We start from the raw sequence: 16,872 nt of genomic DNA, 5'->3' as shown, positions 1-16,872 counted from the left end.
TTTTTGGAATTAATTTTGTAAAATTTATCCGCCAGAACCGAACGTAAATTCACCGCTTTTGGAAGAAAGAAAAAAAAACACTACGAAACACCGCAAACCGGGAGCGACACATCAGAAGGAGAGCGAGAGCGAGAGAGAAATGTTCGCCGAGAGCGTCGCTCGTCGTTCGACGGGGGTAAAAATTACCCGCAAAAGAGAAGGCGATCGTTTTTTCGCTCTCAGTCGATTTCGGTGAATCCGGGCGGACACACGTGAGACCGTACGCTGCGTCGGTGCAATTTCGACGACATAGCTGCAGATTTTTTCCCGTTTTCAGCGCTCTGTTCCCCCGGCTTGCGGGCATCCGGGTGCATACCTTTTTTGTGCTCTGTGCGGTGTTGCAGGCAGCGTGTTTACGATTAATCGCTGGTGGTTCGATGAAAATGTGACCCCGTACGGGTGGGTAGGTAGGCGCGTGTGTGTGTAAGCGTTAAACAAAGGGAAAACGTAATTAGTTTTATTATTTATCACGCGGGCACACGTACACACACACACACACACCCATGCACGCGCACGGTTCGGTGTGTGGCAAAAAGTGCGTGAGTGAAAAAGGCAGCAACAACACACAAAATAAAAACAGCAGCAGCAATAAGTGGTGTAGCAGCATCAGCCTGCAAATGGCCAACTGCGACCACGGCGACGACGGCAGAATATTCAAGCGATGAGTGCGGCGTGTTCATGAATGATGGAAGGCGGCGCCAGTAGGGGAGTTGTTGGCGGTGGTGGTGGAGGTTGCAGTGGAGGCAGCAGCGGCGATGGTGATTGTGCTGTGAATAGTGTGCTCTCGTCGCACCGCACCGTGGCCTTCCTCCTCCCGCCGTAACATCGAGCCTCATCAACATCAGCGTCGCGCGCTGTGTGCGTTGTGTGGTTTCGAGAAGTGGCAGAAAAGTGAATGTGTATCTCTCTTTCTGTCTTGCGCCTGCACGAACCGCCCGCAAATCGTGCCTGCGCTTCTTTTCCTCCTGCAGAGGGAAACGCGCGGCGCGGGTAGTCCGAAAACGACGAAACAAACCCCGAACAAACGGCACAGTGGGAGCGTGCGAGCGGATACATTATTAGATGCCGTTGGATTGCGTTAATATTGTGATTAGAAAATGGAACGCATTTTTCCAATTTCACATTCAAAAAAAAAGTGACGTAAGATTTAACACGTAAATATACACTTACTTTAAGCAAGCAGTTTACCGATTCGGTAAAGCACGGTATCAAAACTTTTGACCACCGCGTGCGATGCGCACGCACCACCGTACCACCGTCGCCGATGACGTCATCTTCGCGGTATCCGAACGCACCGAAACTCGCTCGCAGCGCAGCTCGAGGTCTTCCCGGTCGAAACGGTTCCGTTCAGTACGGGCGTGTGCGTGCCAGCTCAAAGAAGGCGACGGCTCATCTGGGACGCGTTCTGTGGTGCGGTTTTTCAGCAGCAGCAGCAGCAGCAGCAGCAGAATCGGCCGCCATTTATACATCGCAGTGGTAGGTCTGGTCTCACTTCTGGTCGGGGCAGCAAAACGCAATCAACAGTGCACCGCGCACCGCACGGAGCGCGTTGAAAGTGAATGCGCGTTTTAGACTCGTGGTGGTGGTGGTGGTCTTTCGGCATATCTCCCCGCCGCAGAGTGATTGGTTTAGGTTGCGGTCGGGCTAGGGCTTCCGGTCACCAGCAGCCAGCCAGCGCACCACTTTGCAGGCACACTGGTCTGTAGCCTTCTAGAGCTCGCTCAAGCCTGGGTGTGCTGTGCACAGTTGTGTCGAAAGCTGAACGGGAGTGTACGTGTGTGTGTGTGGAGCTAATGTGATATGATTGGGCGGAAAATGGAATAGATTTTCATCTGTTGTTACGTTTTAATCGCTGCCGCCGCTTCTGTGTCGTGTTATCTTTCATTACGCGCGTGTGTGTGTGTGTGTGTGTGTCCTCTCGTAGAAAGAACTACCTTTGCCCCACCTTTTTCCCCATGTGTCAATGGGGAGCTCATAATTAGGGAAGAAAACAGGCACGGAAAATAGAGTTAGAGGGGGTGGGGAGGGGGGTGGGTAGTGGAGGGCTCTGGCCCACCATACCGAAACGCAACCGCATCATCATCAGCAACCGTGACAAGTGAATCGAGCAAGAGTGAGAAGCAAAGCGTGAAGAGCAAAAGCAACAACGGTGGGGAGCAACGCAAAAGAAGCGCGGAAGAAAAGCGAGCGAAAGAGAACGATAGCTCAGAAAATCATACGCCTGCATGTGCGTGTGTGCGTGTGTGTGTGTGTGTGTCGTGTATTTTTTTGTTCCTCCGTTTGGTATCGTTTACCACCACCACAGCGAGAGGGAAGCGAGAGCAGAAGAAGAAAAAGCAGAAAGTGTCAAGGGTGCAGTTTATTGGAATGCACGTTTACACGTATATTCGGGGCTGCGCTGCGTTTGCCTTTTTCCACCGCCTACGTCTCTTTCCTTGTTGTCGTCGGTGGTCTTCTCTTTCGCAGGGCTTACGCATTCACAGCATTTTCCTCATCTCATTCGGTTCTTTCTCTTCCCTTTTCCCTTGCATCTCTAGGTGGTTCTACCGTGCGTGTTTGTGTTTGTGTGTATGTGGTGTGATGCGTCGTTCTCGTCGTTGAAGCTATAGTCGGTATCGGCGCGACCCACTGTGTGCAGAAAGAAAGCATAAACAATCATCATCCGTCATCACAGTGTGCCGTGCTGCCATAAAGTGGTTGAAGGAAGTGGGGTGAAACAAGAGCGGCGGAGGCATGTAACTGGAGCAAAGTGATAAAAAGAGTGCACACGCTCGCGAAGAAGCGCGAGCACGAGGAAGAAAACGGACGGGAAAAATCAGCAGGTGTGCGTGTATGTGTGTGTGTGTGTGTGTACGTGCATTGTGTTGTTATTAAAGAGACAAAAGAGCGTGAAGAGCAAGTGCGTGAAACGTAAATGTCACCGTGTTCGAGTTTTGTTGTGAACCGTCTCTGCGGTTGTGTGTGTGTGCGCGCGCGTGTGCATGTGTGACGTCAGCAGCAAAGTAACAACATATGCCAGGATGGCGCTCGGCACCTATGCCCCTACACAGCTGCTGGAATAGTGGCCAGTCCAGCGCCAGTCTAGCGCCAGTCGGTGAAAAATAAGTAAAATTAATTAGCTACCGTGTGGCAAGTTCAGTGCAAGTGAATCAGACCACGGACCGTGGTGTGTGTCTGTGTGCATCGTGTAACCGAAAAGCGGCGATAGTGGTGGCGTGTACCGAAGCGTCAAGAACTACGAGTTACAAAAAAGGGCTCAGATAAGCAACCGTCGTCATCGTCATCGTTATCATCATTTGCCATCATTAACAAACCACGGCAACACATCGGCACGTTGGCTTCGTTTGGTTGAGCGGCAGCGTACGTAAAAAACGTGCGGCACGATGTCATCCGATAAGGTGCCGCCGATATCGCCATCGAAAAGTCGCAGACAACTGGTGAGTTAGCGAAGGGGGGAAAACGCACCCATCACGACCATTACAAATTGGGTAGAGAAAGAGGTTATCGCCAACGCAAAAATGTATGAGTAGCTCCAGTCAGTGTATATGAGCAAAGTTAGGTTTTGGCTCCTTTCCCCTGACGGAAGTGACGGTGGCGTGCAGATCGGACACGTCGCAGGAAGGTGTTCTAGGGCGCCCCAATCGCTCTGCGGAATGGAAAATACACGCGCTCCGTTTGGTGCAGATGAACATTGCACGATAAGACATCATCTTTCCCGCCGGATGTGGGACATTTGCACATACACAGGCACACACTCAAGACGCGCTGCTCCGCACACACCTGGCGGAAAAGTTGTTCCGATCGCAGGTTCCAGAAATAGCTGCCGCCAAGCGTTCTAGTTTGTCTTGCGCTCGCCAAAGTTGGCCGTGAGTTGTGTGGTGTGCTTGACTTTGCTTGCTTGGATGTGGCATACTTTTTTTTAAAATGAAAATAATCTTTCCCAATCATGGCATTCTTCGCACGCGTGTGTGTGTGTGTGTGTGTGTGTGTGTGTGTGTGTGTGTGTATGTGGCAATATGTTTGTTATCGCTAAATTGTATCGGCATAGTTGCAATCAAACCACATCAGGAGAGTGGCGGATTAAACAGTCATCTACTGTTGCAAATCCTTTCCGCGTACGCAATCCACACGGTGGTGGGCCCCTCCGCTGCCGCCGCCGGCATGGCATGTGGTTTATTTTCGGATCGTACCGAAGGAACACGAAGGAAATCAAACTACAACATCATTTTGCCTCTCTCTCTAACTATCTCTCTCTCTCTTTCCGGGTCGAACGATGTCCGGGGAAAGGGAACGATAGGCAAATTTTTATCCCTTGCTCTTCCATTCATGCCAGACCACTGGTTTGACGTGTTGGATGGCATCTAATGCGCGTTAAGTACGCGTCTTTGGAAAGTCGTCAGCAAGAGACTTCTCCTGCGTCTTGAATGAGGTGAGAACGTGAGATAAAATGAAAACCCACCACATCATGGTTCGTTCTTTTTTGGCCAAAAAAAAAAAGACTTCTCGAAGGGGGGGGGGGGGGGGGGCACGCGCCGGTAGAGTGGTGATGCGTTAGGGCAAGTACTTCAGTGCTTTACTCCACTCGGGAAGGCCAGCAGGGAAGGGAAGATCTCTTTTTACCTTGCTGGTCGACTTCTCGCGAGCAGCCGAGCTGGACGGGAGACGCAAAAGTAAAAGGAGGTTTAGTGGCTATAATGCTGAATCAGTAACCGCGCAATGTAATGGCAGCGTGGCTCCGGTGGGTCGCAACTTTTTGAAAAAGTGTTCCACTTTCCGTTTGAACACTGCCCTCCAAACGTCTAAACCCGCATGGAAACTCTGCGTAAGTTTTTGGCTAAGAATTGGAGGGAGAAACACTTGCTGCGAACGGAATTGTGTTGTTTTGCGCTAGTAGAAGCACACGGCGAAAGCGCAGAAAAGCGTGTGCTAAGCGTGGCGCTGTGTGTGTGTGTGTGTGTGTGTGATGTTTGCAACAACAAAAAGCACACATGAAACGGAGCGACAATAAGCGCATGATGACGCGCTCTCGAAACAGCTTGGTTGGTCATTCCCTAACATTTATCCTCCCAAAACTCCCCCCTAGGAGCCTCCCGCTGTCCCTGTAAACACATATCCTGCTGATGACGCGAAAATATGGTCAAGAGCGTGCACGTGTGCGTGTGTGTGTGTGTTTGTGGGGATGATTTCATACCATTTGCTGGGTTGCGCGCCGTTCACCTATCGCTTCTTGTTTCGTTTGGATCGGCGGCATTCTACCTGCTTCTTCTTGGAGTGTTTTAGACTCTCTCTCTCTCTCTCTCTCTCTCTCTCTCTCTCTCTCTTTTGCGGGGTAGCGCGTTCCGTTCTACGAGTGAAGAAAAGAGAAAAAAAGGATAAAGACAGGAGCAGCCCTTCATTCCGGGTAATGTTTGCAATTCGGCAAGCGGCATGAAAAGGATGCCAATAGGTGCGTTTCGCGCGAGTCAAGAGACGCGCGAATAAACGCGCAACGGACAGCGCACGCGTGTATACATTCTCCCCTGTCTCTTGCTCTCTCTCGCTCTCACACACACACTCTGTCTCTTTTGTGCCGTCAGCGTGCGAATGTGGGTGAGCGAAGCATTGTGGCCTGCTTTTTTTTTTTTGTTTGCTTTTGGCCGGTCTGGGGAGGCGCAGCGCATTCTTTCGATGGGTTTGAATTTAACGAAATGTACCTCCCCCCCCCCCACCCCCCCGGCTGGCTCCAGAGCGTGTGTACGGCGGCGTGTCTTCGGACGCAGCAGCTTCCTTTGGCAGTCCGGTTTGCTGGTTGTTTTTTGCCCTTGTTCTAGAGCTTCTCTTCTCCGTTTGCTCGTTCGTTCTCACACAGAGACACACAGACGAGTAGGGGAGACCGGCCGGCTGCTAAGATGGAATGATTTCCTAGCCCATGTTCCCCCCTCCCCCCCCCCCCCCCCTCCCTGGCACAGGTATTGATCATTCCCTCGGTTGCTCACCCCAACAAGGATGATGATGAGGATGTGTAATAGAAATAGAAAAAAAGCGAAAGAATGAAATCGTCTTTAGTCCTAGTTTTTTTTGTTCCTTTTCTCGAGATGGAAATGAATATTTCATACGTTGTTTTCGGTACACACACACACACACACACTTGAACGGTGGAAAGAATGGAAGCAATTTTACCGAGTGCAAATGAAATTGACAGGAACTTGATAGTAGGAGATAGGTCATGATTGTTTGCAGACTGCTTAAAAGCACTTTAACGGCTATAACGTTCGGTTACGAACAAGTTTCATTAATATCTTGCTAAGATATAATGGTGAATTATGATTTTAAGTAAAGGTAAAATCATAAAACTTATTTCATGTTTACTATGTATGTTGATCTGCATGTAACACGTAATGGTGATAGGTGTTTCATTTTACCTTTTGCTTGTATGTCTCAGATAAACATATATGTGTGCTGTGTAGCATAGAGCTGCTATTGTCATTATTGTATGATGTTATTGTGGAAAAATCGGTAAACACCTTCAAGAGTCACATGACATGTCGGCGTTAAATGACGTTTCACGAAAATCACACTCTCCCAGCCGCCGGTTGGAAAAGTAAACTGTTTCAAAGCTGCTGTTCCCCGACAAACTTCCTCACGTGTGGCAACGTCAAACTTTACTGTGCCCTCCCTGTGTGAGCAATACAAAATGATGGACAAAAAAAATTGGATGTCATGGTGACTCCACCGCTTCTTCGTACAACCCCTATATTGGCTAAGCGTATCTTAATTATCGATTGATAATAATGCCGACTCGACACTTTGGTGAGTAAACCGGTTGGTGCGCGATTATCGCTGGCAGGTGACGCGGTTTTATGCATTTTCATCAAAAGGATCACATTAAATTAGGCGATGTTTGAACCCTTTTAAATTTCCCCTTGTAAATACTTTGCCAAATCCGTATCCGTTAAATCCGCGTGCGATAGATAAGATTAGCTTCTCCCCGTATCTAGAACACGAACGATGGCAAACACTTACCAACACACAGTCAAACCCCCCCGGCACATCGCACCAATACACGAGAACTCGAACTCGAGATATACAGGCCCCCATCGCTTTCGTGTTGCGCCGAAGGGCCTCAAGTGGTGGCCCCCGGTTCCCGGTATGTGCTCCCTTTGCACCGTGTGCGCTACGCCCCACTCCGCTCCCTCTTCCCATTCGCTTTTGTTTACTTTTCGACGCGTAAAACCAGCGACCATTTCCCCGCTGTAACAAGTTCCAGCACAGGCATGAAAGATACAACCCCCATCCCAACATCATCCCGATCGATGTTTGTTGTAGGTAGCGTGGGGGGGGGGGGGGCATCTCTTTACCAAGGGTTTTATCGATTTCAGTGTAATGGGAAAATGCAGCAAAAATCTAAAAATACCAAATGTCTCTGCGTGCGTGTTTGTGTGTGTGATCATAATCATCACCAGCCAGGAAGGGCAGCATCATCCCTTTTTTACTGCCTTTTAATGCCTTATTAACAGTAACAACAAGTAGAGTAGTAGGTGTGCCACACACAGGCAGATGCGCTTCCAAAGGCGGCGTGTAATCTCGTGTACTGCCGCTAGAATATTGGCAACGCGAGAGCTTATATTTAAAGCCAACGCCTGTTGCCGCCAACCAACATATGCCCTAAAACAGGCTTACGAAACCGGTTTGTTCAGGTTCAGGTTTTTGGAGGATCGCAATTTTGGAACCTTCGATATATCCTCGCACGACGATCTCTCGTCTTTTATAGACGTACTTTATCTGTGTGCCTGTTGGGAGTTTTCTTTAAATATATTTTGGATATTCCTTTTTTTTTTGAAAGCATTTCCAATCGGGAATTTCGTAAGAAACTGTCTTCATCGAATCACTTTTGGGAGTGAGTGTAGTTGTTGGGTGTGTATTTGTTTCGAAACATCTGTAGATCTGTTAAGAACTTCAATATATTGTACCACGGGATCGGCTCTAAAATAATTGTAAGATTGTAATATAGAAATACTCATTTTTGGTTAGTTCGACATCAGAAGATAACAAACACCGCACTTGTACGTGAAAGCCCATTGTATGTATCAAACGGTAATGGCTTAGACAGTTTTTCGCACTTGATACTCGTCTTCACTCGTCCGCAGCAACACGTGTGTGTCGTAGTGACGGGGGAGTTTTCTTGCGCCAAGTATGAAAAACGCCACCGACCGTCAATTGAACAAGAAACAGCTGAGGAATGACTTTCACTTTTCACGGTCATAAAATTGCCTGCCCGTCCGGCGCACGAACGGCGGCGCACTGTGGCCGGGATTAAGACACGAATTGCACCACTGGCTCGGCCGCCGTCTGCCCGCCAGGAGGGGTACGGTACACAAACCGCCCCGACCATGTGAGAAGAAGAAGTAAAACGGAGGAGGCCATGACGTAGGTGATCGAAGGGCAGCAGTAGCAAATACACATGTGCTTGCTTGTAATCACAGTTACCCTTTTTGCCGCGTGTCTTGTTTAGCTTGTTGAGTTTTCTCTTCCCTTAAAAAAAGCATCCGTTTTAATGCCGCTTACAGTAGGCGTTGGTTGTGCCCCCCGTCTCGTGTCCCTAGGAAAAGGTACTATTAATACGTCAAAACTGTCAGGCGACACTTTTTAGGAGAGAGTGAAGGAACCACAACAATGTGGTTGGAAAAGCCCCCCGAAACCATCTAGTGGACAGCAGACAGTTTGCATTGATTTTGGTTTTCCCTTTTTCTTGTCCCTTTTCATCCACAGCGCGAACGCAAACAGAAGAAGCTGTACTCGGACGACTGGACGCTCGGCGACGATGATTACGAAGGGGCGCGGGGATTCAGCGTGGCGGAAAAGCTGGAATCGCCACGATTCGCCCAGTCCGGCATGGTGCGCGAGATGAAAGGCGAAAATCTAACCGTCGGGTAAGTAGAGTAGGGTGTGCGGAGGGGGGGGGGGGGAGGGGGGCGGGTGGTAGCCGGTTGATCTTTTTTTCCGGTCTAATGGCCTTCGCGTTTCCATTGGTGGTGGTGGTACGGTTGTATGCGAAAATTACGTTATGGTTGGTGTCTTTCGAAGGCTAAAGACGTTTTGCAGTAGTAGTAGTGTACACCGGTATACACGTGAACTGTCCACCACGAGGCAGCTGAAACGTGCCACGAATTTGGTTAGGTGCAGGTCCCGCTTCGGTGTGATTAGAACTGACAAGTGTGTGCTGCTGCAGCAATCACCTAACTTCAGATTTCCTATTTTAATTTCTCCTTAGGTAGCTTTATCAATTCTTGCCAAGAGTTGCGGTGCAAAGCGTACGAATGCATTTTTTCTTGTTTCCTAATGTGAAACCAACCATGATTTCTTCTCCGTACCCGTGTGTCGGCTTTTCTCTAGAAAGGTTACCCATCTATTCGAAATGGTTACTTCCTCCTTTCAAGGTTTTTCCTGAACGAACGCCCGCCGTTCTCGTTTCATGGCAATTCCACGAAAATGGGATAACTGTCGGACGGAGATGGTGTTGTACGGTCGCTCTCTCATCTTTATTCTTCTTGTTTTTTCCCCCCTCTTATATGTTGCCCTTCTCTAACTGCCTACTTTGAGGGCGAAAGTGGTTCCATAAGTGGGTTTCAAACTTACCTAATCTACGAAGAGAGAAGCTTGCGGTGTTGAATCACGAGGCTGGCTTGCGAAGGAAAGAACTGAAACGAACATAATACATTTGCAAATGGCCGCAAAACAGAAAAATGTTCCAAAAGCCCTCACAGAAAAGTTGGGCTGAATAATGAGCTGAATTAATATACGAACCTAATAACACCGACGTTCTTGCCGCTACTGTTTGTGAGAAACCACCTTCTGCGCCAAAGAGCAATGGCTTGATTAAGTTATTCGCATCAGTTAAACTCCCTGCGCGCGGACTCTACGCGGGACGTGAATGTAATTATTAGTGATTAAATTTTTAGTAAAATTCAATTAATGAAAATCGATAACGTATCGCGCACCAACATGCGCTCTCTCTCGTGCGCTTGTCAGCACAGCATGTCCAACAAACCGGCCGCAATCTGTGTGAACGATTTGTCAAAAACCTTCCACTCACTTATATCCTTCTTTCCTTCCTTCCAGCCCGTGTACCGCCGCCAGCACGTGTTTTGCCAGAAAGTGGTGTGTGCTGTCAGGCGTAACCGTGGGCACGGCGCAAAAGAATTCGTTCATCCTTTTCCAAACCGTTCCTCGGACGAAACTGAATGGAGCACGCGAGAGAAAGAGGCGAGAAAAACATGACCTCTATACATTTTCAATTTTATGACAACTTTGGGCTGCGCTTTTTTGTTTTTATTTTGGTTGGGGAATTTGCGGACGGGCGTCACCTTTTTTTTGTGGACAAACTTTTTGGTTTTGCAAGGAATACAAACCACCAACTATTGCTTCCCAATTTGGAACCATGGTGAAGTTGCACGCGATAATGCATTTAGGTTGTGTGGTTCGTGCCTTTGGAAAAAATCTGAACCGGGTCAAGACTCCTCTCTGTGGGTCGACGAAGATGCACAGATTGGCTCATGATGTGCGGTCACCAGAACGGTGTCCTATTATTTATTGTTGACCTGTTTAAATCCCTGCTGGGGCTTGTGCCGGTTTGACCGCGCTTGTTTAGGCAAATTAATCTAATTAAAAACGAGTCGCACCTTGCGCGGAATAAGGCGAAGTTGCAGTAGGAGTATGTCGGTGGTAAAACTAAGTGCATTTTGGTTCGATAAGTTCCTCCCTGGTAGCCTATGTGATGTACTGTTTGTTGTGAAATGTTTTTGCCTGCTTACAATGTGGACATTACTCTTACGTTAGTTTTTTTTTATGCTCCCGTTTTGCCTTCAGGTTTTTGCAACATAATGGCTTCAACATTCCGCTACTGTTCAAGGAGAAAACCGGTCTCGGGCTGCAGGTGCCGACGGCCAATTTCTCCATCAGCGACGTCCGGATGTGCGTCGGGTCGCGCCGCATGCTGGACGTGATGGACGTCAACACGCAGAAGAACGTCGAGATGACGATGAAGGAGTGGGAGAAGTACTACGAGGACCCGGTGAAGAAGAAGCTGCTGAACGTGATTTCGCTCGAGTTTTCCCACACCAAGCTGGAAAACTACGTGCAGAGTCCGGCGATCGTGCGCCAGATCGACTGGGTGGATGTGGTGTGGCCGAAGCAGCTGAAGGAATCGCAGGTCGAGTCGACCAACCTGCTGAACGACATGATGTACCCGAAGGTGCAGAAGTACTGTCTGATGTCGGTGAAGAACTGCTACACCGACTTTCACGTCGACTTTGGCGGTACGTCCGTCTGGTACCACATACTGCGCGGCAGCAAGGTCTTCTGGCTGATACCGCCCACCGACAAGAACCTGCAGCTGTACGAGAAGTGGGTACTGTCCGGCAAGCAGTCGGACGTGTTCTTCGGCGACACGGTGGAGAAGTGTGCCCGGGTGTACCTGACCGCCGGCAACACGTTCTTCATACCGACCGGGTGGATACACGCCGTGTACACGCCGACGGATTCGCTCGTGTTCGGGGGGAATTTTCTGCACTCGTTCGGTATCGTGAAGCAGCTCAAGATTACGCAGGTCGAGGATAATACGAAGGTGCCGCAAAAGTTTCGCTATCCGTTCTTCACCGAGATGCTCTGGTACGTGCTGGCGAAGTACGTGTACACGCTGCTCGGCCATTCGCATCTGGAGGGCGAACCGGGCCGGGAGCACGAGCTGGTCGGTAAGCCGCACGTGCATCTGACGCACTACGAGCTGTTCGGGCTGAAGGATATCGTGATGTACCTGTACGATCTGCCCGCGCAGAAGAAAAACGTGCCAGAGCTAATCAAGGACCCGGTGGCACTGATCAAGGACGTGCGGACGCTGGTCGAGCGGCACTGTAAGGACATTCCGGAGCTGGCTGTGACCGGTGTGCCGGTACTGCATCCTGACCTGAACGTCAGCAACAATTCGTACATCCGGGAGCACTATGAGTATTATTCGGGCGACGGTGGAGGAAACCGTACGACCGACAACGAGGGACCGCGCGATAGCCGACGGGACCGCGATGAGGACGAGGAGGACGACGAGGAGGGCGTTGAGGAGGCAGAAAACCGTCGAAGAAATGCGGACCATGAGCGGCAACGGTTGCAGGAGGTGGAGCAGCAGGAGGGAAACAAAAATGGTGACAACCGAATGGGGAATGGTGGAAGTGAAAGTGTAGCGGAAGCACATTTACAATCTCCACACGCACAACAGCCACATCGGCAGGTCATTGTAGAGCAGCAGCAGCAGCAGCAGCAGGATCAGCAGCAAAATCATTCCCAAAGTCGTCACAGTCATGCGGTGCCGCGTAGTAGGGAGCAGTCCGGTGAGACGGCCGACGGTGATGCAAACGGCACTTCGCGTTCGCCGATCGGTAGCTCCAACGGGGGTACCACGATGGGACCGCCGGCAAGGTACAACAACCATCATCACGGCAACGGTGACGATCGGAACTTTGTGTCGCCGCAGCCAACCAGCGGCAACCGTCTACCGTCGAGTGGGGTGGGCCGCGGACCGTACAAAAAGCACGGCACCGGCAACAGTGGGCACGGTGGGGAGAAACGGGACGGTGGTGGTAACGGACCGCGCAGGCGCCGGACACGATGCAAAAACTGCGAAGCCTGTCAGCGGTCCGATTGCGGGGAGTGTAGTTTCTGCCTCGATATGGTGAAGTTTGGCGGGCCGGGGCGGGCGAAGCAAACGTGCATGATGCGCCAGTGTCTGCAGCCGATGCTGCCAGTGACGGCGCAGTGCATTCACTGCAATCTGGATGGATGGCGCCAGGCGCCGATAATGGCGCCGGCGCAAGCGAAACTGCAGGCCCAGATGCAGGAGGGCCCGTCCGCGCTGATGGAGTGCTCGGTGTGTTACGAGATTTCGCACCCCGACTGCGCGCAGCGTGCTGCCCCGGAGGCGCAGGGCATCGTGAATGACGATCTGCCGAACAGCTGGGAGTGTCCGTCGTGCTGTAAGTCGGGCAAAAATACGGACTACCGGGTAAGACAGATCGTGACACAATTCGTGGATCTGTTGAATTGAAAGGACATTTGTTAATCTTTCCTTTTTTTTCATTTTAGCCTCGACACTTCCGAGCGCGGCAAAAATCTTCCGACATACGGCGCATGTCGTGCAGCAGCGACGCATCCTCAGCCCACAATGCCGAGTTCGGTCGGATAGGTGGCAGCGGGCATGGTGGGGCGGGAAGTGGCGGCGAAGGTTCGATGAACAGTACGGGTGATGGTATGATGGCGGGAGCGAACGTTTCCGCTCCGAGGGCACCACGCTTCCAGGACGATATGCTGTACGATTTTGCGGTGTCTGGCAGTGCGGTCATTGTAGGGAGTAAAGGTGGCAACATCCTGTTCGAGCGAAAACCCAAGATAAAGGACGAAGATATGTCCAGCGGGTCGGAATATGACGCTTCCGGGGTGGGCAAGAAAATGCACCATTCGCTGAACTCCTCCCCGGGTGCGGGCACGGCGATGGGCGGCGGCTCGATGAAGGTGGAGGTAAAGGACGAACCATTGGATCATCATCCGAATCATAGCTATCCGGCGAATCACCATGCGACCAGCGTCATTAAAGATGGCCGTGAGATGCAGCGCGAGCAGGCGCTGGCATCGTCGTGTGCGGCGTCAGCGGACGGTGTTGCGGTGAAGCGAAGAAAGAGTGATGAAGGCGGTGCCATAAACACACATCACCATAGCGGTGGAACCGGTACAGGTGCTGCGGATGGCAATGAAACGAAGAACAGTCACGGTGGTTCGCTTCCGAGGAAAAAGTCCTCCCAGCGAATGCAGCTGGCGCATCAGATACACAGCACGTCGACGAAACCGATGAAGAAGCCGCTGTACCCGATCCGCCCGGCTTCGGTGGCGCACACACCGACGATGTCTTTGTCCGGGAACTACGCGCTGGACGCTCCCTGTTTGTTGGCTGTGTTTCGCTACCTACCCCCGGAAACGCTCGTGACCTGTACGATGGTGTGCAAGACGTGGGCTAACATAGCCGTGGATCCATCGCTCTGGAAGCGGATGAACTGCGCAGAGTACAAGCTATCGCCGAACCTGCTGTCGGCGATAGTGCGCCGCCAGCCCGAACATTTGATCATGGATTGGATAGGGCTGGGCAAGCGGCAGGTTACGTGGCTAATATCGCGCATTCCCGGTCTTAAGAATCTCTCCCTGCAGGGCACACACATACAGGCCGTGCTGGGACTGCACACCTGCATGTGCCCGCCGCTACAGGTGCTGGATCTGAGCTTTATTGCTGGGCTGAACGATTTCGCCATCCGGGAGATTCTCTCCCCGCCGAAAGATTCGCGCCCCGGGCTGGCCGATTCGAAATCGAGGCTGCGCAACCTGAAAATGCTAAAGGTGGCCGGGGCGGACATCTCGGACGTGGCGCTGCGCTACATCACCCAAGGGCTGCCGAACCTGACGCATCTCGATCTGAGCTCGTGCCAGCGCATTACGGATGCGGCAATCGCACAGATCGGTACGTCGCCAGCGGCCATCAAAACGCTGGTCGAGTTGGACCTGAGCTGCTGCAAGCTGATCACGGAACTATCGCTTGACCATCTGGCAAAGTGTGATGCCCTGACGCGGCTTGATCTCAGTCACGTGCCGCAGGTTTCCACCCAGTCGATGATCAAGTTTGCATCCATCTCAAAGAACGACCTGCAGCTACACGATATTAAGCTAGTTGACAAGCGGAAACAACCAGCCTCCCAACAGCAGCAGCAGCAGCAGCAGCAGCAACAACAACAGTCGTCAGAGGCACAGTGATAAGCTCGTATTCTTTCTTCTTTTCCCCATCCAAACGTCAAGAGCTTCTTGGTATCCAAGGACACTGTAAAACCCTGCAGCACAGGGTTTCGAGAGCTTTTTCTTGGTGACGAGCTATTGACACTCTATCCCCGGAATATAGGAGCAAACAAACACACACACACACATCGGGGTAGTGAAGGTGAAGAAATCAACATTTCGAAATGAAACCAAAGACTATTTTTAAGTTTTAACAATTCTGCTGTTTAAGTGATTAACATGTGCACAACAACAACAGCAACCATGCATTTGTGGGCGTACACATACACACAGGCATGTGTTTTGCGCATGCTGTTGTGTCCGTTCAGTTATGTATTATTTTGTAGAAGTCCTCACTCTGTGCCCCTCATGCAAACCAGCATCCCTTGTGGATGGTCATTTACTACATTTAACTGTGTTTATGAATTAAGCTAACAATAGAAAGGATAGAGTCTAGATACTATAAGAACACATTACGTTTATCGTCGATAGGCCATGCTTTAGGGACTAGTTCATGCATGCATCTGGGCACTGTGACGGAAATCGAAAGACGTAAAAAGCGAACCTTTTACACGGCAAAGTTGCTAGCTAGATACACTAAAGCTAGATAGATTGTGTGTCATCGGTGAATAGAGTGGCAGGTATACGACCCCCGTTTTTTAGTATCTAACCATTTTTAAATCTTCCCAAAATTACAAAAGTGGCCTAAGTTTCCTAAAGTTGACAGCTTTGTCGGTCGGTTTCATGAATCGAAGCAGAAAGAAATAGCATTGATTTTTATGCTGCATTTTTTTTTTATTTCAATAATTTACCAACCAATGATTGGTAGTGCAATTATAATGCAATAGCATAACCATGCTTGCGAGATATCGAAAGCGAAAAATATGATAGGGAATGTGTTTTTTTCTTAGCCCATATGTTAGTGCAAGTAACGGCCGTGAAGATCGTTTAATATGTAGGCAAAAGAGTGTGTGTGTGTGTGTGTATACAAACCTGGCAAAGATTGCAATAATCACCTCACCTGTTTGTGGTTTGAGTTTGTTTTTTTTAGCAAATTCCAACATGCATTATTATTGATATACTAAATACATCTTTCAGTTTCAGTTTAACACGTAAACGCGCACAATTCGGTTTAAATGTAGAGTTTGTTCGTTGGTCCTAGTATCAACAGTATTCAGAAGTATTGCTGTTTGTAACATTAAACGCTGTTTTTTCCCCATCAGCTACTTCATAAAAAAGCAAACCCGATGCACGTATTGTAGTGATAATAGATGAAGCTGTATAAAATACCCAGATCAAACAATTCCATCAATAATCCCGCATAATATGGATGTTTAGAGTTGAGAATTTGATGTTGCATGATGTAGAATACACAACACGCCGATGAAGAGAGAGAAAGAGGAGCAAGCAAACGTATGGATACAGGCAGACATTTTGTAAGTATTGCAATGCAATATGAATAAATTGGCTCAAATTACAACACCAAGTGCAATGCATGTTTGCAGTGTAGTGTGTATAGTGGCTCCCCAAAACAGTGTCTAGTTGGAAACGTATTGTAAGTGTCTAGTGTGTCTGCAGCGCCAGCAAACAAAATCAGCCCCTTTTCCAGGCAACTTCTAAACCCGATAAAAACAGGCCACGTGAAACGGGTATAGGTTTGGAGAGTTTAGATAAATAAAGCTAACACACATCTAGCGGCGTAAGAAAGCATATTGTAATGTAGGAAAAAAAGTGCAACTCTAAATGCATACCAATTTAGAGTGCCTCCGAAGTCAAAGGGCGAGTACAGAATAGAGGAATAGGAGCGACAAGCAAGAGTTGCGTGAGGACATTTATCTTAAATTCACACACAACACACTCTCAACTGCAATGGAAGAATGTATAGTACATCATTTGTAAATAAACCCTTGCAAATATGATAGAAAAAATCCCACCCTCGGGACGTACGTGCTAATGAAAATAAGGTATAGAAAATATTGAGAAAACTATTAGAAC

The 16,872-nt window shown here is 49.6% G+C and overlaps 1 protein-coding gene across 4 annotated transcripts; it reads left to right on the top strand.

The window, feature by feature from the left end:
• Nucleotides 1-113: 113 nt before the first annotated feature.
• Nucleotides 114-16,094, top strand: LOC120951463 (jmjC domain-containing histone demethylation protein 1). Of its 4 annotated transcripts, none has more exons than XM_040370213.2 (5): nt 114-438; nt 2,577-3,476; nt 8,788-8,948; nt 10,885-13,069; nt 13,150-16,094. In XM_040370213.2, exons 2-5 carry the CDS (start codon nt 3,423-3,425, stop codon nt 14,857-14,859), a joined length of 4,110 nt encoding a protein of 1,369 aa, XP_040226147.2. In that variant the 5' UTR covers nt 114-438; nt 2,577-3,422; the 3' UTR covers nt 14,860-16,094. The 4 variants fall into 4 exon arrangements, with proteins under 4 accessions (XP_040226147.2, XP_040226144.2, XP_040226146.2 ...); XM_040370210.2 differs by having other exon boundaries at nt 114-442; XM_040370212.2 differs by having other exon boundaries at nt 114-446.
• The last annotated feature ends 778 nt before the right edge of the window (nt 16,095-16,872 follow it).

Source organism: Anopheles coluzzii, chromosome 2 (assembly GCF_943734685.1).
Source record: "Anopheles coluzzii chromosome 2, AcolN3, whole genome shotgun sequence".
Taxonomy (NCBI): Eukaryota; Metazoa; Arthropoda; class Insecta; order Diptera; family Culicidae; genus Anopheles; species Anopheles coluzzii.
This window is presented reverse-complemented; position numbering and strand designations above follow the sequence as displayed.